This window comes from Gouania willdenowi, unplaced genomic scaffold (assembly GCF_900634775.1).
Source record: "Gouania willdenowi unplaced genomic scaffold, fGouWil2.1 scaffold_370_arrow_ctg1, whole genome shotgun sequence".
In the NCBI taxonomy this organism is placed as follows: domain Eukaryota; kingdom Metazoa; phylum Chordata; class Actinopteri; order Blenniiformes; family Gobiesocidae; genus Gouania; species Gouania willdenowi.
In genome coordinates this window covers 17,741-42,022 of record NW_021145131.1, presented here as the reverse complement: position 1 = coordinate 42,022, position 24,282 = coordinate 17,741, and the positions used below count along the sequence as shown (strand labels likewise).

Below are 24,282 nucleotides of genomic sequence, written 5' to 3'. Positions count from 1 at the left end.
GCTGACAGACACACAGCCAAATACACATGCATATGTCAATATATCAAGGCTGGAAAACTTCTGCGTTCATTTTAATTTATAGTCCGGTTAATTTATGTATTTATTGATAATCGGCCCAGGTCTAAATTAGCGCTACATTACCTTGTTTCAGCGACACTTGTATAAACAGCATGTGGATGCTTTTGGTTCAGATGCTGCATCATTGAAGTCGTACTGCTGTGGTATGACAGGTATTGTTTACAGTAAACACATGATTGCACCTTGTTTTCTTCATTTTTGAGGATGTAATGATCCCAGACTTTAGACGTTCTCTGTCGTTTACTCTCCGCCATGGCGCTAAACTAAATGCAGAATGTTTGTCACGCATTTATGACGCGCTAGCGGTGCGTGGTTCCTGCGCGTATAGTGCACGTCATATAGGAATGAAACAATGCTTCGATGACAATAATGGGTCAACATATGTGACACACACTTGCCAACCTTGAGACCTCAAAATTAGGGAGATTTTCAAAAGAGCAGGGGGGGGGGGGGGGGGGTTGTTTGCTTTTGAAAGAGAAAATGAAATAATTCAATTTCACAGTGTTCTTTTATTTGAAAAACACATTTAAAGTAAAGAACAAATTCCACAGTACCAGTGCAAATGGTAAATGGTGGTAGTAGTAGATTAAATAAAATAAATAACATTAAATTAAACAAAAAAGGCATACATTGCATAAATTATCCATCAAAATAAATAAAAATAAAAATAATCAACAAAAGGAAAATTAAACATAGCCTATACAACAACGGCTATAACCATAACAAAAACTTCCCTACACATGGTTGTATTTGAAGGTGCAATGCTTCGCAGTCAGTAACACAGCTCTTGAAGGAGCGTAGGTATGGGCAGGACCTTCAAAATTTAATTTGCAGGAAAGGAGTGCGTTAAGGGTTGAATTGTCCATCCTTGTTCTATTCTCTGTCACTATCTTTCTAACCATGCTGAACACCCTCTCTGATGATGCATTGCTGTGGGGCACGCACAAAAGTGCCTTCATCAAATGTACCAGAGTCTGGAATCTTCCATCTCTCCCGAGCATGGCCCAAAACCTGTCGGTCCTTGCTTCCTGAGGAAGATCTGCGTTGCAGCAGCCTTGTGCTTCTCTGACCGTTGATGACTCGTGATGTCCGTTCGGCCCGTGTCAAGTTTGACTTTCACACATTGCAGGCCGCATAACCCTTCCCTTTTGAGCTGTCCTGAATGAAGTTAAATTGTTTTTTCCAGTCATTTTGGAATTTGGAGCCATATTTCTTCTTCTTACATGCCGCCATGTCTCTTCTTCCTCTTCTTATGCGGTGTAATCGTTATTATTGTCTGGCCGTAAATGACGCTCAGTGAAGGATGGTCCGCCCGGACATTGTCAGGGCGGAAATAGGGAGAATGGTGGCCCCGGGAGATTTTCGAGAGGTACAATGAAATTCGTGATTCTCCCGGGAAAATCGGGAGGGTTGGCAAGTATGATGTGACATTAGGTGGAAAAGTAGTGGAAATGTCTGGAATGTGGAAAAAATGTGCAGATAAGGCATTGAAATGTGATGTAGAAGTGCCAGAAATAGAAATAATGTTGCAAAAATGCATTAAAAGGAGCAAAAATATGGCAAGAAAAAGTGATGAACCATGTTAAAAATATGGATTGTTTGGTTTAGTTGTAGAAAAAGGATAAACATAAGCAAAAATGGGCTGAAATTGTTCAGAAAATATTCTTAGTTTCTTGGAGGTATCTGGTGAACTCCTCACAGTGTCCCATGACCCCAAATGGGGTTTTGACCCCAAGGTTGAGAACCCTTGCTTATTATCAGAGCAGTGAACTCCATAAGCCTGTAAACTGCTCTCTCTCATGGCTCTGTATCTGAGCTTTAGAAAAACAAGGGGCGAGACGCTACTTTCCAGCCAATCAGAGATCTTTTTACTAAAGTAGATGCGTGTTCACGTCCTTCCTGTAGTATAAGTGCAATGGTGGACTTTCTAGCAGGAAAAGTGGCCATTGCAGCATTAGCACAACAGTTACACGGCAAAGCAAGAGGAAAAAGGAAAACCGACGTAGTGAAGCAACACTTAAAAGCACATGTGTCAAACTCCAGTCCTGGGGGCCAAATCCGGCCCTTTCGAGCATCCATTTCGGCCCGCAACAGCAAGTAAAAAGGAAAGAGAAAACATGAATTATTTTTTAAATGACCATTGCATTAACTCCACAATATGTTTACAGGCTTATGGAGTTCACTGCTCTGATAATAAGCAAGGGTTCTCAACCTTGGGGTCAAAACCCCATTTGGGGTCATGGGACACTGTGAGGAGTTCACCAGATACCTTCAAGAAACTAAGAATATTTTCTGAACAATTTCAGCCCATTTTTGCTTATTTTCATCCTTTTTCTACAACTAAACCAAACAATCCATATTTTTAACATGGTTCATCACTTTTTCTTGCCATATTTTTGCTCCTTTTAATGCATTTTTGCAACATTATTTCTATTTCTGGCACTTCTACATCACATTTCAATGCCTTTTCTGCACATTTTTTCCACATTCCAGACATTTTCAGCACTTATAAACCCTTTCCACCACTTTTCCACCTAATGTCACATCATACTTGCCAACCCTCCCGATTTTCCCGGGAGAATCACGAATTTCATTGTACCTCTCGAAAATCTCCCGGGGCCACCATTCTCCCGATTTTCTCCCTATTTCCGCCCTGACAATGTCCGGGCGGACCATCCTTCACTGAGCGTCATTTACGGCCAGACAATAATAACGATTACACCGCATAAGGAAGAGGAAGAAGAGACATGGCGGCATGTAAGAAGAAGAAATATGGCTCCAAATTCCAAAATGACTGGAAAAAACAATTTAACTTCATTCAGGACAGCTCAAAAGGGAAGGGTTATGCGGCCTGCAATGTGTGAAAGTCAAACTTGACACGGGCCGAACGGACATCACGAGTCATCAACGGTCAGAGAAGCACAAGGCTGCTGCAACGCAGATCTTCCTCAGGAAGCAAGGATCGACAGGTTTTGGGCCATGCTCGGGAGAGATGGAAGATTCCAGACTCTGGTACATTTGATGAAGGCACTTTTGTGCGTGCCCCACAGCAATGCATCATCAGAGAGGGTGTTCAGCATGGTTAGAAAGATAGTGACAGAGAATAGAACAAGGATGGACAATTCAACCCTTAACGCACTCCTTTCCTGCAAATTAAATTTTGAAGGTCCTGCCCATATCTACGCTCCTTCAAGAGCTGTGTTACTGGCTGCGAAGCATTGCACCTTCAAATACAACCATGTGTAGGGAAGTTTTTGTTATGGTTATAGCCGTTGTTGTATAGGCTATGTTTAATTTTCCTTTTGTTGATTATTTTCATTTTTATTTATTTTGATGGATAATTTATGCAATGTATGCCTTTTTTGTTTAATTTAATGTTATTTATTTTATTTAATCTACTACTACCACCATTTACCATTTGCACTGGTACTGTGGAATTTGTTCTTTACTTTAAATGTGTTTTTCAAATAAAAGAACACTGTGAAATTGAATTATTTCATTTTCTCTTTCAAAAGCAAACTACCCCCCCCCCCCCTGCTCTTTTGAAAATCTCCCTAATTTTGAGGTCTCAAGGTTGGCAAGAGTGTGTCACAAATGTTGACCCATTATTGTCACTCTTAACCTCTTTTCACCAAATTTCATGATTATTTTTGTCAATTGAACCACATTCACCATTTGTCATGCTCATAATTCACCAGTTTAAACTAGTTGTTCCAATATTAACTCTTTGAACCCTTTTTTACCACTTTTTCTGTCTGTTTTTGCTCACTCTAATTTGCAACTTTCAACCAATTCATCTGGTTTTTAAAATCTCATTTCACCACCTTTTTCATCATTTTTGGTCACTTTGAACTAGGGCTGAAAGGATTCATAGAGTTACTCGATTACAAAAAATTCTCGAGGCAAAAATTATGCATCGAAGCATTGTTTCATTCCTATATGACGTGCACTATACGCGCAGGAACCACGCACCGCTAGCGCATCATAAATGCGTGACAAACATTCTGCATTTAGTTTAGCGCCATGGCGGAGAGTAAACGACAGAGAACGTCTAAAGTCTGGGATCATTACATCCTCAAAAATGAAGAAAACAAGGTGCAATCATGTGTTTACTGTAAACAATACCTGTCATACCACAGCAGTACGACTTCAATGATGAAGCATCTGAACCAAAAGCATCCACATGCTGTTTATACAAGTGTCGCTGAAACAAGGTAATGTAGCGCTAATTTAGACCTGGGCCGTTTATCAATAAATACATAAATTAACTGGACGATAAATTAAAATGAACGCGGAAGTTTTCCAGCCTTGATATGACATATGCATGTGTATTTGGCTGTGTGTCTGTCAGCTGCAGAGGTTAGCGTTAGCATGGATAAAAAACAGCAGATAACTCAGTCAGTTCTAATAATTTATCAGTGAACCTGCAGCGTAATTACTCTAAAATAGTACACGACCATCAGATAATCTTAGATTTATGTAAATCAAACAGTTATAGTCCGATAGATGCGGCAACTCTAGCTTCAGATTGCTACAGCGGCTACACCCAGCAGCCTGTGGAGCCTCGTACTCCGCCAGCGGAGGAGACGTAAGCGGTGTGATCAGAATCAAGCACTGCACACGTGCACACACAAACCAGGGTAGATGGTCATTAAATCCTTAAAAAGGTAAAGTATTAAATGTGATGTAGCCAAATCTAAGGCCTTAAAAGCTTTACATTTGAGAAAAAAGGGATTAAATTAGAGAAATTGTAGCATTAAATATTGTGGTACGTCTCAGTGCCTGTGCTCTGAAGTGTTGTGGACTTTAAACACTCTCTGGTCTCTGATCATCACTGTGACAATTCTAATAATGTCAGCAGCACAATATTTTGATATAGAATAGAAATACTTTATTAAGCCCAAGATAAATTAATTTTCTCAACTGCTAAAAACATAATTCCAGTGTTTGTCAAACACATACACACACAGGTTTCTAGGTTACCATAGCAAATAGGCTCACCCTAGAAATTATATAATATTTGTTAGTAGTAAGTTAGTTGACTTAACTGGCACTTTTTAACACTACATGGTCAAATTGCAATAAATGGGCTTAGTTTTGGAGCCAAATGTTGTTTTTTTGATAAACAAAAGCCAAAGGATACCAATGTTCAGATGTTATTATTTTCAATAAAGCAAAAGAAATTTCTTCAAAGTCACTGAGAGATATTTTTTTTAGAAAAAGCCTGTTTTTTTCAGCTTTTTGCTCTGAAACTGGTGATTTGTGTAAAACTTGCTCTATTCAATGGCTGATTACAGAAGAAAACCACTGGCCCAGTGCACACGTTCAGAAGCTGATCAAGAAGCTCTGTGCGCTCTCACTCAACCACATCACCGTGGTTACCAACATGTCACCAGATCAAGTGCAAAGTAATGAACTTGTGAGGTTACTTTTAGTGCAGGAAGTATATTTACACCTTTAACATTTAACATCCCTTTTATTGGGAAAATCTGGCAAAACTGTGTAAATAGTTCTCAGGAAGTTATTTTTTTGTTTTCCCGTTTTCTGCAAACTTGGAAAATCAGAGACTATGTGTTGTTATCATTGTCTTGAAGGGAAGGTTGGTACTATGCCAACAAAGTGTTCTGTAACCAGGTACAGGAACAGCACAATTTCACTGAGAATAGGTAAACAATCCAGACTATAGGTGTCAAACGCGCTGGGGCACAGACGCCCTTGTTAGTCCAGTGTCCAGAACCTCTGCTTATCACTGGAGAAACAGAGACTCAAATATTAAACCTATGTTTGTATTTTATTATAAAACATCAATCAGAAATGCTGAAAACATGAAACAACAATATTATGTATGTGAACTATTTTACATGCACTAAAACTAAAATATAACAAAATTACTGAAGAATATAACAAATTGTCAACTTAACAACACTCAGCAAAAGCTCTTTTGCTGGTAACTATGGCAACATTCTGTTTGGAAGAAATGAAAGCTTTAGGCTCTAAAATGCTTTCATCTTTGAAGTTCTAAAATGCTTTCATCTTCACATGATCTTCATTGTCAGAACATTTCACAAACTCCTTGGACTCAGTGACTTTACTTATTCTATCTCTGACAACAGCAATAATTTTGATCTAATGATGGAAGTGCATCAGTTCAATGTAAAGAGTCTGGAACAAACATGCTTTGATGTCATTAAGGATCATCTCTGCCAAGAAAACTGCATTGGGTTGTGGCAGTTTGCAAATGCCTATTATATTCCCATTTTGTTTCAACTGAAGTATGAGGCCTTTCACTTTATCTGTGAGAATTTTGAGGAGGTTTCACTCTGTGAAGAGTTTTTGCAGCTTAAGGAGCAGGAGCTGGCTGAAATCCTGGTTCAGGATGACCTTACTGTGACCCAGGAGATCACAGTTTATCAAAGTATTTTAAGATGGATAAACCACATGCCTGAGGAACGACAGGGAGCCATTTCTACTCTGTTAACAAAGGTACGACTGGGGCTGATGGACAAAAGTTACATCACAGACAATGTGCTTAACAATGATGTGGTAAAAACAAACCCTGAGTCCCACCTCTTGGTCTCTGATACCCTTAAAGTCATGTCTCAACCTTCGTTACTCTGCTCTGAGTCTGGGATCAACAACACCTTGTTTTGCCGTCGCTTGCCAAACGCCGTCTTACTGATGTTTAGAATATATTCTAAGACCATAGAGGCCTTTGACTACAGAACTAACAGCTGGATCACAGTTCACACTCATCCCAGTCTGGAGGATACCATGGCTCACTTACTATTCTACAGCACTGTCTTCCTTGGTAGATGCTTCTACATTGTGGGTGGTGTTTTAAGATGGACCGACCCCTCTAACAGAGTGTGGAGGTTTAACCTAGTCACACACACTTGGCAGGAAATGTCACCAATGCAGGAGTCACGGAGCTTTGTGAGTGTTACCGTGCTAAAGGGATGCATCTACGCTATGGGAGGCTACAGGGATGATGGTACCTCACTAAGAACTGCTGAACGCTACCAGCCCAACATCAACCAGTGGACGTTCATTGCATCAATGAATGAAGAGAGGATCAGGGCCAGCTGCACCACACTGAACAACAAGATTTACATATGTGGAGGACGGAGTAATAGAGTACTGAATACTGCTGAGTATTACAACCCAGACACCAACCAGTGGACACTGATCACTCCTATGGGAACACCTCGGTGTGACCTTGGGGTCGTTGCATATATGGGCCACATTTTTGCAGTTGGAGGCAGAGATGGGTTCAGAGATCTGAGGTCTGCTGAGGCTTACGACCCAGTGACCAACACCTGGTACGATGTCCCTGAAATGGTCCACAGACACAGATATTTTGACATTGCAGTGATGAACAAGCAGATCTTTGTTGTCTCTTGTCGGACTGGAAAAATTGTTGAGTGCTATGACTACACTACAAATACTTGGTCTGTGGTATTTTCTGGCATGGACCACAATGATTGGGTGAAATGCTGTGTGATTTCTGGACTTCCCAACATGGCTGAGTACTGTTCACCTCGTGAACCCATCATACCCAGGACACAGTTCTAAAAAAAGTCTAAACTAGATACTGAGATGGAGCAAATGTTATTTTCCATGATCCTAACTGTGAGTGTAACCTGCTCTGACCAGGTCTGTGTATCAATAAAAGTGTTTAAAGACATTAGAAGAACTAATGTGTGAATAAATGGATCAGTTCATGTCTCAGCTCAGATGGGATGGTTTTAATTAGCCTGGATCAACCTGAGTTGGTGATGATCTAGAAAAAAAATACTACATTTTAGTGGTGACAACATATAGCAGACGTGTAGATGTACTGAATTTAATTAGAATTAATGTCGTGGTTAGCAAGATAAGTATTCTAAAGGGTTAAAATAAGCAGAAATGGATGATTTTTAGATTAAATTACTCGAAATCAAACTTCCTACAACACAATAACAAGTTAAATATACTGAATATAAACAAATAATTCTTGTTAAAAAACTTTTGCTTTTTTAATTTATGCAAATGAAAGCTTCGGAACAAGAAGAAAACAACTAATCTAAGTAAAAAATGACTCAGTATTAATGAAAAATGATTCAGCTGTTTCTTGATACAAGTTGACTCATCTTGAAATAAACCTCAATCTATATTAAAACTAAAACCAAAATTTTTAAACCAGTTTTTGTTCTTAGAATAAACATCTTATCAGAATCACAACCAGGAGTATGAGTACCATCAATATTTATTAACAGTATGAACCGTACACCAGAAACAGTGGTTGCTGCACACTTTTTATGTCAAATTTAAGACAATTTAAGACTTTTTTAAAGCAAAACCAACAGCAATGAACAAAACACATAATATGCTGCTGTATAAAGTGCTGTCATTTGTCACGTGAAGAAGGCAAAAACAAAATGATCAAACATTTGTGCAACACTACAATGTAAAGTATTCAAACATGTCTCAGTTTAAGTGCCATCTAACATGTGAGACCTAAGGTCATTTTCTTCTTCCCTTAAACATGACGCTCTGGTGGGAGGAGTCAATGCAGACTGAAGAAGAATTACAAACGGTGGAAAATCAGATCATTTCAGGTCAAAATAATGTGAGCAGCTGATTTTCTGAGGGTGCACAGATCCTAGATGACTAAGATAGTTTATAAATGTGATGACTGGACTACAATAGATTTACACATAAGTAGTTTGATTTTTGCAACCACTGTTTATTTGTCAAAGGTCACATATTAATTCAATGAAACTTTATTTATACAAGGTCAATTCCAACAATAGTCACCTCGTAGCGTGAGATAACAGGCAACACATTGTGTGATCATTGGTTTCTAAGAAGGGTTTACAGATGAAAAGCTCTATTATAGCTAAGTGTGTGCTAATATGCTAATTATTGTAATATACAGTTTTTAATAGCAGACATGATATTTACAGTAATAATATATTGTGTTTCTGGGTGTGCAAAGGTTACAGATGTGTTCCAGTGAGTCATTATTATTTTGATATTAATTTGAAAATATGTTCTAATTAATATTTCACCCCAAGGTTCCTTTTTCAATGCAAATATGGTAAACAATACCAAAAGTCCATATTAATAATAAAACTTAATAAATCTCTCCCATGTGACCAAACTATCACACTGCATTTATTATTTTATTATTTTTCTATTCATTATTAAATAATGATGACATGTATGGTGACTATACGTCTGGTTTTAGACATGTCCTCTTTTGTTTTTCATGTGGTGTCAGGGCTGTGTGGGGATATTTTACAAATTTCTGGGTTTTCCAGGGACTTTGAACGCATCTCGAGGCATGCGTTAATTTAAAAGACGTACCTCCGCAAAAATGTGTTCTATCTGTCACCTGCAGTCATAGATTTTTTATTTTATAGATATAGAATCAACTGCACTTTGTAAAAAAGACAAACAAACAAAACTATACAATTAGTTACCATTGTTATTTTGATTTTAAAACCAATCAGAAATACACCATTTTTTTTGCATTTGGTTTTTATTTTTTCCTGTTTTTGGTTTTTTCTGTTTCCCTGAGTCAGGTTTTAAATTAATTAAAAAATTACAGGAAAAAAATGCCATAAAGTAGATGTTTTACGTAATAACATGCTCCATAGTTAATTATTAGTTATTTTTGGTATGTCAGCATGTCTTTCATGTAATGTACAGGAAGTGACTTTAATTCAATTTGTTGAAAATTATTTCTTAGACAAACAAATGCAGTTATTCTGCATCCTGCACTGATAGACACAGCAAACACATATACAGCTGTTATGTTACTGCACAATATCATATAAGTTAGCTGTTACCATAATAGCTTTATATTGTAACAGCTCTGCTGTTTGTTGGATGTGTTCGTTGTAGATGTTCCTAATTCCTACAGCGTTGGCAGTCAGTGAAGGCAACTTGAGGATGCGTAGTGGAGATGTGTGTTTACAGTCTATGGTGTAGAGAGTTTGTGTCAGAAGTTAACTTTGGATTCATCTTTGTAATTTACCTTTCCATGTTTTATTTGGTGTGGTCACAGCAAACAATGACTCAGGAATTTTCATGCAGTGAAAACTCCTGAGTCATGATGGTAAACAGCTAGGCAGGAAGTATTGGTTTTACGTTTATGGTGAAGTGCTACGAAGTGTCACAATGTGTGCGCACTCTGTGCATCTGTTGCACGGTGTATATTCCGTTTATTTTGAAGAAGTAATCCCACTAAGTAATCCCCATTTTTAATAAAAATACTGGCAATCTGATTACATGTTTTTAAATGTACTGTAACAGATTATAGTTACATTATTTTTGTATCCAGATTACATAACGCTGTTACTTTTAATCCATTACTCCCCAAGCCTGTGTGTGCGTGTGTGTGTGTGTGTGTGTGTGTGTGTGTGTGTGTGTGTGTGGAGCAAATATCTCCCCGTTGCGGTGCGAGTTCGACCTGAAACTTAGTCAACGGGTTCCAAATACCCCGAGTGTGTGTATCTGTTATTTTGGAGTAATTTGGTCATTTCAAAATGTTTATTTTAATTTTATTTCACTTCTGGACGGCCCCAAAATTAAACCTATTCAGCTTTTGACCACAGGGTGTGAGGGGGCGCTAGCGCACCATCTATATCTATTTCACTGCACAGCTCCTCACCCGAGCAAGAGTCACGTGTGCGGCCAGAGCCAATCGTTGCGCACTCAGCCAAGCAGACATGAACTGTAAACACACGAGCGATAGAGAACAAGATAATTTAGACCGAGACACGGGAGTTCTCTGAATAGATCATTTGAAAACGTCATCCACTGGTGAGTCTTTTGCAGACACGTTTCCCAACTCCATCTGTAAAACTGCGGATTCTCTGTGGTGCCGTGCATGGAAGCTAAGAACAAGGCGGGTAAGGGAAGTCGGCAAGTCACTTGCAGACGACCTGATAAACCCATGTAAATCTGCGATGGTAAAACAGGGGACGGGACCCGGATAAGCAAACTGCTTCTCTCGTCTCCTTTTTCGGCATGTACAAAAAATGTAAAAAAAAAAAAAAAGTGAATGTAACCATGTCGGAAATAAACTGAATAAATAAATAAATAAATAAATAAGCTCTGACCACTCGGTTCAAAGGTAAAAAATGATTTTTGTTTTTTAAAAAAAGACAGCCGAATTGTAGACAATACTTTAATTTACTTACTCACTCATGTAGTTTGGAGCTTTACGTTTTGTTTTGCGCAGTTTCAGTTACAATGTCTATGGAGTTTGGTTATCAGCGTCTCAAACATTTCACGGGAACACGCACAGTATTTATAAAACTTACAATAAAAATATGCTAAATGAGTAAAATAAAACCAAAAACTAAACAATATTCATACATAAAGTACGCAAAATGACTCCAGAATCACTCTATAATGGCAACCAAATACAGTTATACAAAAAAATGCACAAAAAGACAACTGAAAGATAAAAAAAAACACACAAAATGACTCCAAAAAACATACATTACAGAAAAATACAGCAAACAACAAAAATATGAAAATTACTCAAAATACACAAAATCGAATATTTATACAAAAAATACACAAAATGACAACAGAATCACACTACAATGGCAACAAAAACTATAATTATACAAAAACACAACAGAAAGATACAAAAAATACACATAATGACTTCAAAAAAACATACATTACAAAAAATATAAAAATTAGTAATAAAAAACCAACAAATGCACAAAAACACAACAGAAAGATACACAAATACACATAATGATTAAAAAAAAAACATACATTACAGAAAAATACACCAAACAAAAAAATATAAAAGTGAGTAATAAAAACAAAAAAAACAACAAACACATTTATCATGTTTATATTTCATAGAATTAAACCAGGGAAATCGCACACGCAAATAAACCCCTTTATAACACTACAGAGTACAGAGTATGTACACCTCTTTGTACATCCAACCTTCAAACATATATTCATTTGGCCATAATTAACTCTACTTAAGCTCCCACATGAATGCATACTTCCGACGGGCACTGTACTAGTTCAATTAATCGTGTAAAAATCAATTTTTTTTGCCCAGCCTTACGGTATTGTAATTTTCAATATCGCCAAATTAAAAAAGTCGAAACAGCTTGAATATCGATATATATCGCCCAGCCCTAATCTCAACATATGAGGCTTACTTTTTTATTTTAGATCAGAAAACTTCCTTAGCTCTGCCAGATATATTTTATAACTATTTTTCAGATTTACAGATGATGAGTGAACTGAACTCATGTGGGATATTTCAAAGCCAGCCTGTTTTCATGCACCAACACAGCTGATATCTAACATGATGAAAGTGTCTTTTGGTACGTTTACCGAAGTACACGTACGTAGCATTTTAGGGTTAGGATTAGGATTAGTCTTAGTCACGTGACCTAAACTGGCCAATGAGGGGCGCTGCGTACGGATAGAATGTTGGTATATTGATGTAGCAACCGTACAGATAGCCACTGCCTAATATGATCTATCAAGCTGGAACGAGCCCTAAACACTGTTATTTTGTGCTTCTGCAGTGGTCTTTGAATAGCTCAATAGTTAGTGTCACTGCTTATAATTGCAGCGCTATATAAAAACATTTTCCCATTTTCATTAATAATTATTGTCTTAACCCTTGGAGCATCTTTGTGACCAAAAGTGACATTTTAGGTGTTTTTATTTGTTTGCCTCTGAATATTCCATTCATTTTTAGGGCTAGATTTATGAAAAAATTCTACTATTGTTTTTTTTGCTTAATTCCAAGTCCTGTGTATATGAAGTGTATAGAAATGAAGATATGCATCACACTGACACTTAGTAACCATGTGACCAAATTTGCTTCAATGACTCCTATTGTAACCATATTTTTCATATACTGTAATCATGACATATCATAATGCTTTTTCAATTAATACCTAATAGAGCTAAGCCTCTACTTTCAAAATAAGAGACCAATGCATAAAGTTTTCAGTGAAGGCCTGGATTTCTTATCTTGCAAATTATACAAGTTGTACAAGTGTAATTTTTTCTTTAAAACGGTAAATTTTGCTATTCATTAATGACACAAGGCTGTAATTTTTTCATCAAAAATTAGGGGTGTCCCAATCCGATATCGGATATCGGTCCGATATTAGCTTGAAAACGAATATCGGATATCGACTTCAAATTTCCGAATATTCTGATTTTTATTTTATTTTTAATTTATTTTATTCAATTGTAGAATACTGTAGATATTATGTTGAAGGTTAAAATCTATGTAACCAATTGGTTAATAATAATTGGGTCAGTTTTTCTCATATCTATTGTTGCTGACTATTGTTCTCTGTTTGAGTAACATCACTTCATCAAGCCTTTTCTAACATTCCACACCACAAAATAAATCATTATTGTTTTTTTTTATTGAAGAAAAGAGAGGAAAAAAGGAAAAAAAAAAAGAAATAAAAAAAAAAACATCTGTATGATTCATGCTATCGAATCACTATCGGTATCGGCCTATACACAAGGCTGCAATATCGGTATCATATCACAAATGTTACAAAGGGTTTGAACTTTGAACATTACAATAAATGTTATATCTATGCATAGGTCTGAAGTAGTTGAAAAGATCTGATGCAGTGGAAGTAAAAAAAAAATCATGGAGTACATTTTTATTACACTTTTATGAGACGAACAGTTTGTGTGCAGAAGGTGTAGAAGTGTATTTACATTTAAAGGAGTGCACAAGGGTTAATTCAACTATCCTCGTAATGAGCATGGGTTCTACAAGAGGAGAAAAAAGTCAGTGTAAATATCCCTCCCATCAGACTGGTCAAACAACCTGCACTAACACTGGATTAAAGCATTGTTTTGTGAAGTTTCCATGACACAGCAAAATAGCAAAAGATCCAGAACAATCCAGTGGATCATAAAAAAACTCTGGTTCTGGTTTTGAGGCTCTGCAAAGCCATTTTAGTGCACATTATGATGTAATTAAGTGTGTCAAACTCAAGGCCCGGGGGCCAAATCCGGCCCTTTAGAGCAACAAATTTGGGCCGCTCAAGAAAGTTAAAAAAAAATTGTAAAAACATGAAATTCAGCTGTTGATATCTCAGTCGCTCCAAATACAAAATTATATTAAAATCCACAAAATTTGCAGAGGTCATTTTTCCAGTTCTTTTATCACGACAGCAGTCATTTTTAATAGGGATGTACCGATACAACTTTTTCATTTTCGATATGATACCGATATTGCAGCCTTGCGTATCGGCTGATACCGATATTAATTCGATATCAGCACGAATTATACATACTTTTATTACTTATTTTGTAGTGTAAAATGTGAAAAAAAAGGCTTGATCAAGTGATGTTACTTAAACAGAGAACAATAGCCAGCAACAGTAGGGATGAGAAAAACTGACCCATTTATTATGAACCAATTGGTTACATACATTTTAACATTTAACATATTATCTACAGTATTCTACAATTGAATAAAATAAATAAAAAAAGGAATTGAAAAAATAAATAAATAAAATTCTGAAATTTGAATCCGATATCCAATATTCGTTTTCAGGCTGACATTGGACCGATATCCGATATCGATATCGGGGCACCCCTAAATTTTAATCTGAAATTGTTGAAAGAACTCTCAATTTTTCCAAATCTTCCTCAAAATTCTCCATGAAATGTCTCTAAATTCCCAAAATCAGGTAAATTTAGGCGCATGTCCTACAGGGACTGATATGCTCACATACTTTATCATCATTTATACGTGGAAGTGCAAACCAGGGCAGGTTAATGTTGAATTAGCTTTTTTCCAGCCTAAATTCTGTGGCCCACTGAAGCTTAAACTGGTCCGTATTTTGCCCCTGAACTAAAATGAGTTTGACACCCCGTGTTAGATGATGATCAAATGCATTTACACGTAACATAACAAGTTGCATTACCAAGAAAAATCACCCTCTGAACGTTGAGCTTTCATAAAGTACATGCAAGTCATGAGGTCATGTATAACTTTGCACTGTTTAAAGACGGCTTTTTTTGCCTGCTGAACATTTTTGACTGATTATCTAAAACATTGGCAGAAGGGTTTCATCTTAGGCTGAACGATTAATTGCGATAACATCGCGATATAAAACGTGATTTTCTAATTGCAAAGGCTGTGTTTTTTTTAATTTTTTTTTAGTAATAATTTATTTTAAGTTTGTTGATTTACCTAAAAAACATCCAATTGGTTAAAGCAGATATTAGTTCTCCTTATTTTCCTGCACTTTAGTATGTGTGATGTTACTGACTGGATATATTTATATTTATATCTGTTTATTTTATTTATTTATAGACTGTCCTGTTAAGTTCAGAGAGTGTTTAAAAAGTGCAGTCCACATGAAACGTGAAGTTAGTTTAATATGTTGAAGAGGTAAAGCCACAGATTTGTTTGCTTTATTGTTGTAATCTGTTCTTTAAAATGCATATTTTATATTTATTTAAAGTTGAAATAAATATTAAGTGGTTTATTATGAAACAGATTTATTGCTTGTATTCATTGAAAAATAATTGCATATTAAATCGCAATATTGACGAAAAAAATCGCAATTTGATTATTTTCCAAAAATCATTCAGCCCCAACACACACACACACGCACCTTATGTATTTAAGTTTTTTTTTTTTAAAATACAAACCTGTGAACTCACAGACACACACCATCTGTTTCTACACATGTCTAACTACCCCTTTTTAAGTTAAGTATTTAAGCAAATAATACGTCCACCATCACTAACCACTAAAGGTGAAAGTAACAGATTTACAAATACTCACGTCACTGGAATTGAGTTGCTTTTATGGTACATGTACTTTTTAAATGATTAACAGACATTGTGTAACTACAAAAAATGAAATGACCAGACAACAATCAAATGCATCACATCATAGCCGACCAACCAGATTAAACGTAATGCACTGTGCCAAAACAGCATTAGATGAAGGTATTTAGTAATTAAGTTCCAAATGTGCAAGATTAGGTTTCTTCCTTTTTAAATTTATACATGAGATGTTTACTGTATGCAAGGGAACCGTGGTAAGATTTATCACCAAAAATAAACGTGGGGATGAAAGTAACAAGTAACCTTTACTGTAATATTTAATTAAGCTTGTTTTTAATTATACTTGATTTTTTAATTATGTATGACTTACATGTACTTGTACAATTTCGATCAGTACTTCTATTTGAGTAGGATATATCAGTACTCTTTACTCCTCTGCTTACTTAAATAAAATGTATAACAGAGTGATTTATCACCTTCAAATAACAGGCCACACACACACAAGAGCCAAACTGAGGAAATCAACTTGAAAACCAACAAATAAAAGTATGGAGCTATTTTTAGTTGAGATAATACAGAATATCACAACAGGGACACTGAACATAAGGAATAGTCACACTGTTAAAACAGTCTACAGGAGTTTTACTAGTTACAACACAAAACCCAACAAATTAAAGAAAAAGTGCAGTTTCTATCAAATTCTAAATAAATCTGTAGGAAGATGAGATGAGTTATTATTAATGGGTTATATAACTAAGAATATTAATTATGATTATTAATATTACTTCAAATTTGCGGGGTGCCACTCCTTTTAACGACTGTCGCCCAAAGTTCGTGAGGAGAAAAAGAAATAATCACCCCAGCATCCATCAGACAGGAATCAGAAAACATGGACACCACTCAACAACCCTACATTAATCACCATCAGCGGCACCAACAGCACCTACTGGACTTTCTCTCTCTTCTATTGTAAATCACATGTTTTGTAAATAAAATGTCAAATTAAATGTTTAAGTTTTTTATTTAAAAATACAAACATATGAACTCAGAGACACACACCACCTGTTTCTACACATGTCTAACGACCCCTTTTTAAGTTAAGTATTTAAGCAAATAATACGTCCACCATCACTAACCACTAAAGGTGAAAGTAACAGATTTACAAATACTCACGTCACTGGAATTGAGTTGCTTTTATGGTACATGTACTTTTTAAGTGATTAACAGACATTGTGAAACTACAAAAAATGAAATGACCAGACAACAATCAAATGCATCACATCATAGCCGACCAACCAGATTAAACGTAATGCACTGTGCCAAAACAGCATTAGATGAAGGTATTTAGTAATTAAGTTCCAAATGTGCTAGATTAGGTTTCTTCCTTTTTAAATTTATACATGAGATGTTTACTGTATGCAAGGGAACCGGGGTAAGATTTATCACCAAAAATAAACGTGGGGATGAAAGTAACAAGTAACCTTTACTGTAAAATTTAATTAAGCTTATTTTCAATTATACTTGATTTTTTAATTATGTATGACTTACATGTACTTGTACTTGTACAATTTCGATCAGTACTTCTATTTGAGTAGGATATATCAGTACTCTTTACTCCTCTGCTTACTTAAATAAAATGTATAACAGAGTGATTTATCACCTTCAAATAACAGGCCACACACACACAAGAGCCAAACTGAGGAAATCAACTTGAAAACCAACAAATAAAAGTATGGAGCTATTTTTAGTTGAGATAATACAGAATATCACAACAGGGACACTGAACATAAGGAATATTCACACTGTTAAAACAGTCTACAGGAGTTTTACTAGTTACAACACAAAACCCAACAAATTAAAGAAAAAGTGCAGTTTCTATCAAATTCTAAATAAATCAAAAAGTGATACTTCAAGTAAAAACCCTTCTATGCATTCGTCTATGCCGGGATACCACATCCCACAATGCAATGCACCAAACTTTTCCAACAATGTCAATAAACCAAATGTTTACAGTGGACATCAAAACAAAGTTTTGAGCAACAGTTTCAACCTTTTCCATCTTTTTTTGCTGATCATTGGTTTATCGATCTGTGAGGCCACAGCTATACCTCTGTTTTAGATACTTTTGTCACTTATAGAGATGTCTTGTTTGCCACAGCTCATCGGCTTTATTCATCAACAGCAAACGACTCATTTGATTAACATCATTCAGCACGTACATGCTATTGCAGCTGAATGGAAGCCAAACATAAGTAAGTCATTAAAATGTGCCGAGTATGATTAAAATATCTGCACAAGTCAAGTAATTTTTTTTAAACAATTTGAGGCCATTTTGGCTTATTTTTACCCTTTTTCTGCAGCTACGTCAAACTTTCCATATTTTAACCTTTTTTAATCACTTTTTCTTGATATATTTTTGCTCCTTTTAATGCATTTTTGCGACATTACTCCCATTTCTGCCACTTCCCCATCACATTGAAATGCCTTTTCTGCACTGATAAACCCTTTCCACCACTTTTACACTTAATGTCACATATGTTGACCCATTATTGTTACTGTTAACCTCTTTTCACCATATTTCATGCTTATTTTTGCCAATTTATCCACATTCATGCCAGTTTAAATTGTTCTCACATTTCTGCCAATTTTAGACCAATATTGTCTAAAAAAAAAAAAAAAAAACATAGCGGACCGGACCAGCCCACCAAGACGATGCCTACCCATGTATATTAGGGCTGGTACCTCACGATATGATACTGTCATTGCCCACGGTAACAATTATATCACGATACAGCGATATCATACATTATTATATCTGTCACTGAAGAAATTCAGAATTTATTGACTGCACTGAATCCATTTCACAGGAAATACAAAACATTGTATGAATGACAGACAAGTAAAAAAGTATATACTGCACAGTGTCTCTTCTTAACACACACGCGCACACGTGCAAGCGCAGGCGCACACACACACACACACACACACAAATCACCACCCCTGCACTAAGAAATGTTAAACACTAAATAAACAGTTATTTTTGCACCCGCACATATACCCCTTTATAACACTGCAGCGTATGCACACCTCTTTGTACATTCAACCTTCAAACACATACTCCTTTGGCCATAATTGACAACTCTACTTAAGCCTCCACTATATGAATACATACTTCCGACAGGCACTGTACTAGTAGTTGTAATGACGGTTTTTTCAAAAACTTATTTGACCAATGGAGGTTTGCTGTTGTGGGTAAGAGAAGAGGATGCTCTATTTAAGTCAAAATAACACATAGCATAGCATACAGCATTCCCCAGTGGCTTGTAATCCTCTGCTCTTCTCATCGTTGCCCTGCCCCCGCCCCCAACACACCTAAATATCAAAACATCAGTGACTTGCAGTCAGAGTAGGCAAACAAGGCAGTGCCTACCCAAGGGTCAATTTGTTTTATTTATAATATATTTATACATTATTTATTTTTCCATTTCCGATAGCCTACAATACCTATAAGTTTGAAAGTGTCCGCATTTTGAGCGTTTCATAGCTCAAATTACTAAACATCGCTATTTCCTGGAACGGCTGCAGTCTCAAGCTGCTGTAAGGCAGGAGGAGGCCACGCCCTCTCCGAAAAGCACATTGCTGCTTTGCCTCTGTTGCCATAGCATGTTTTTATGTGTTTGCACATGCACAGTCAGTTCCCCAAGATGAAAACCATTGACGTAAAAAGGCAGCTCTCTATGCTGTCTATGGACGTAACCGTTCTATACTAAATGCTATACGTACGTTCACAGTGTATTAGTGAATTGATATCACGTGACCGCGGCTGCTACGTTCTCTAGCTAGTGGGCGGGATAACACTACAGGCAGGATGACAGCACTAGAGACAATAAAGAAACTTTCTTTTGAGGAAAAACGACAGCTTTTAAAAAATGGGAGACCAACACCTGAGTTACCAGACCTTCAGCAATGGTAAGGTCAGAAAATTGTATTGTATTGTGTTTTTCACAGTGAATGGAAGGATTGCGCCGTGTTTCTGTGTTTCCAACACAATCAACGAATGTGCTGCCATGTCATGATATCTATCTTGTTGGGAGAGTATGGAGGCTATATTAAATATTTGTTTATGTTTCTTTAATGGTGTTTCACGATGTTGATTTTGTTAGATGGCTAAATGCTTCTTCATGTGGATCTTGTTGGGTTTTTTTCTTTCTTATTATGAATTTTATATTTTGATAAACGCATTGAGATGACTTTGTTGGAAATGGCTTTATACAAATAAAGTTGAAATGAATTGAATTGACACTTGCCAGCAGAAACATATGAAATTGTCTTTGGTGGTCTCGATTTGCAACCCCCTGCCTACCCAACCCTACTGGTCACGGCATGTCACTGCAAAACATTTAGCTGAACAGTCTAAACACTGACCTGTAGGCTGCTGGGTCCTCAATGTCCAGAACCAGTGACTTGCTCTCTAGACCCACCTGTTAATTTAAATATCATGTAAGTGTCAACACATTTTAATTATGTTGGTTACATGAACATCAAGACTTTGCAAATGTTAACAGGTGTATTATAGAAACTCTCTGTGGTGACAATGTACAAAGTCTAAATAGTTGAGATAAAAACAAAAAAATCAGATATTTTGATGCACCGTAGGCTCAGTTTTGAATGTATCAAAAATCTGTGTGGATCAGTCTGAAGATGAGCTGTAGCAAGTTTAGACTTCATAATTTGCAATTGATTTAAAAGTAAAAACATTTCTTCAGTGCCATTTTGGTGAAAGTCGCAAATCTGTTGCACATATTGTTGATTTGTTGTGAATTTTCAACATTTTTACCTTTAGAGACTTGCTGTAGCACCACCTTTAGGACTATTGGCCTGATGTTGCAGCTGAGGCAATCTGACATGGGACTAGACCTTTGTGGAAAACATTGGTGATTGTTCGAGCACAGGAAGCATGATTTGCTTTAACACTAGCATGCCCAAGGTTTTCTTACTCCTGCTGCCCTGCCCAGAGGCCGCCAAATGACACTCATTTGCAACTCAGTGGGCCACCTCTCTTATGTAAATAAAGCCATTCGATCGGAATGTGCAGCTGGGTAGTGACAAACTTTGGGGGTTGGTGTAAATGATGGCCAGTGTTGAGAAACCAGTTTCTCCCAGGTAGATGTTTGTTAATCCAAATAACATTATATGGAATTATTGGATAAGAATGGCCAAATTAATATGAGCCATGTGTGTTGTGATCAATTAATAAACCACAATAAATAAAATTAGAAAAATAAAAACAGTAATAAAGCAACCAAGCTCCTGTTTCCTACTCCTGTATTTTCACTATTTACCTTTATTGTTTTTGTGCTTATAAATCAAATGTATTGTTGCTATTTATGGTAAAGAAAGATTTCCGAGTGTGAAAAGGACTGTTTGAGTTCTCACTTTAAAAAGGTAAATTCACGAGGTCCACCATTCACTAACCAGGTCCATGAATTATTTTATTAAGCTATTATTTTACAAATTTGAAGAAAGTGCACAAGATGCACAAAGAATCAATGCTTCAACAGGGAAAAACAATCTCAATCTCTGTTTACACCATCAGTTATGCTGACATTATCCCTCTTGACCTTTGACCCAATGCGGAAGTACTGAACCATAGTGAAAGTTTGAAAAGGCTTATCACCTCAAGGTGAAAAAATAGCCAACTCAGGGCAGATATTTCACTGACTCTGGCGACTGAGAAGCAAGGATGTCAAAAGTTTACAGCTCTCAGCAGGCTTTGGAGATGATCCTAAATGACGCCAACCCCTGTGACTCCGATGGAGAAGAAATATCCCTTCAGCTGAGTTCTGACTCTGAAATTTCTTCCGGTAAGATTTTCTAAACATCCTTTTTTTTGTTTGCTGATTATGGCAGTTGTGTTTTTAATGTTTCATTAATCACATCTCAAAAATATGATCACCCTATACATGAGGAGGATTCGCCACCTTCATAAAAGAGAGGTCGCCTGGAGACACACGAGCGGCTGACAGAGACGGCAAAAGACGGCACAGTGTGGCGTGAAGAACAGGTCGGAAGGCCTCTCCATCACAGCCCAATTGAAGGTCACGTCACAGATGGAGAGCCAACTGCTTTGGCCAGAAGAAAGGTGACGAGTCGCTTACAGAGTTTCTTCTGCTTCATAACTCTGGAAATGCTTCGGACCATTCAGGAGTGGACTGTCCAGCATGCACTCCAGACACAACATGAGAACTGGTTCATGGCCATACCTGAACTAATGGCGTTCATTGCCATCCTGCTTCTGTGGGGGATTGTCCGCCTTCCATCGCTGCATGACGCATGGTCAGCAAAACTGGGACCGCCCCTGATCAACAGGATTATGGCTCGAAACCGTTTCAAGGACATCATTCAGCATCTACGCTTCGACGACAAGGACACACGTGGTGAACGAGTTGCGACTGACCGGTTTGCTGCAATCTCTGACGTTTGGGGGTCTTTTGTTGCCAACCGCATCACTTCGTACAACCCAGGCAGGCACATCACCATAGATGAGCAACTTTTTCCAACTAAGACTCGCTGCTGTTTCTTGCAATACATTGCAACGAAGCCGGACAAGTTTGGTATCAAGTTCTGGGTGGCATGTGACCTTAAATCCAAGTATGTGTGCAAAATCATCCCATATCTTGGCAAAGACCCCAGTCGTCCACCTGGGGAGAGATTGTCTGAAAATGTGGTGATGAAGCTTATGGAACCGTTTATGGACAAAGGAAGAATTGTTACAATCAACAATTTTTTCACTTCATTGTCACTAGCACGTCGACTGCACAGCCGGAAGAGCACCCTCCTTGGCACAGTCAATAAGATTCGCCGGGAGCTTCCAGATTCAGCTAAAAAGAATTTGGCCCGTGAGGAATTCAGCACACAAGTGTTTTCAACCTCTGGTGCCACACTGACTGTTTATGTGCCCAAACGAAAGAAGACTGTCTGCCTCCTCAGTAGCGTGCACAGCGTGGTGGAGACTGAGGCTACTCGGAAAAAAAAGCCGAACACAGTCACCGACTACAACAGCATGAAATGCGGTGTGGACGTCATGGACCAGATGGTTCGAAAGTACACTGTGCGTTCAGGAACACGGCGTTAGCCAGTCGCTGTGTTTTACAACATGATTGACATTGCAGCGCTGAACGCACATGTGCTTTATCAGGCATGCACTGGGGTCAAGGAGAGAAGGGTGGACTTCTTGCTGGAGCTTGCAAATGAGCTTGCCCAGTCTCATATGGCAGCCAAGGAGGTGAATGAGCAAAACCTTCAGCAACAACCACCCACACCTGATGTGGGGAAAAGGGCATTGTGCCAGGTGAAGTGTTGCTGCAGGAAAAACCGTGCCACCAAGCGTTGTATGTATTGTGACAAGTTTGCATGTGGCAAATGCATAAAGGAGGTGTGGCAGTGCCAGAAATGTTCACAAAATCTCTATTAAATAAATTTCACCAAGAATGCAAACAAACTGTTGCCGTCTCACTATTACTACTTACTACTTTCTGTTGCAAAAGTTGAAATATAAGTTGCAACCTCTATGTAGCTGCTGTATGGGAAACACAAAGGAGATTACAAAAGGTCTTTGTGTCCTGGAACCTACCTAGCCACCCCCCCACCCTAGCTGAGGGGGGAGTAGTGGCCTCAGTAACATAACAATGGTCACAAGCTGAGTTGTTCACACCCGCCATCTGACACCAGCTTGGACATTAAAGGTATAGGTGTCAAATGACACCACTCTGGTCATGCTAGTGTTAAGGAAGAAAAATAACATGCAGGATACAATAGATTTTCACAAACTTAGGCTGCCGGCACCTAAAAACCTGCTTGGTCATTTAATTTATTTGATTCATTATTGAATCAACTAGAACGCATATGATCAATAAAAATGAGGAGAAATATTGTATATAAATAATCCATAAAAATGATGTGTATGCCTGCATGCACATGTGCACATCATCTGAAAGGGTAGAAAAAAAAACTTGTTCTAGGTAAACATTGCGGTGCGTCATTTGTTGTCCTTCCAATTGTTATTCTTGTTACCAACATCATTTTTCTTTGTATTGTTAACAAAAAAATGCTGTGGCAGGTGTTTCAAGTAGCATATCCATCAAAAATACATAAGGCTTATTCATATGACCGTTGCCATGCAGAATGCTAATTGAAAGGTATACTGACACTTGGTGAAGGAATCATGGCAGCCTTTCTCTGCAGGCTGCTCTGTAGCTCCTCTGGTGGACGCCTTGTAAAGGAAAATATGTTCCCGTCATCTCCAGCAGTTAAAACAGGGGTGTCCAATTCCGGTCCTCGAGGGCCACTATCCAGCATGTTTTAGATGCTTTTCTCTTCCAA

General features: G+C 37.5%; 1 protein-coding gene across 4 annotated transcripts in view; it reads right to left on the bottom strand.

The window, feature by feature from the left end:
• Window positions 1–24,282, bottom strand: part of LOC114459876 (transcription factor 7-like) — a 131,380-nt gene that overhangs the window by 89,363 nt on the left and 17,735 nt on the right. For 2 of the 4 annotated variants that reach the window (XM_028442022.1, XM_028442024.1), the window contains exons 1-2: window positions 24,109–24,281; window positions 20,326–20,381 (exon numbers count right to left, since the gene is read on the bottom strand). In XM_028442022.1, coding sequence (XP_028297823.1) covers window positions 20,326–20,381; window positions 24,109–24,258 — 206 coding nt within the window. In that variant the 5' untranslated portion in view covers window positions 24,259–24,281. Of the gene's footprint in view, window positions 1–2,693; window positions 2,761–20,160; window positions 20,382–24,108; window position 24,282 lie in introns of those variants that run through there. The other 2 variants (XR_003673502.1, XR_003673501.1) reach the window with 2 other exon arrangements.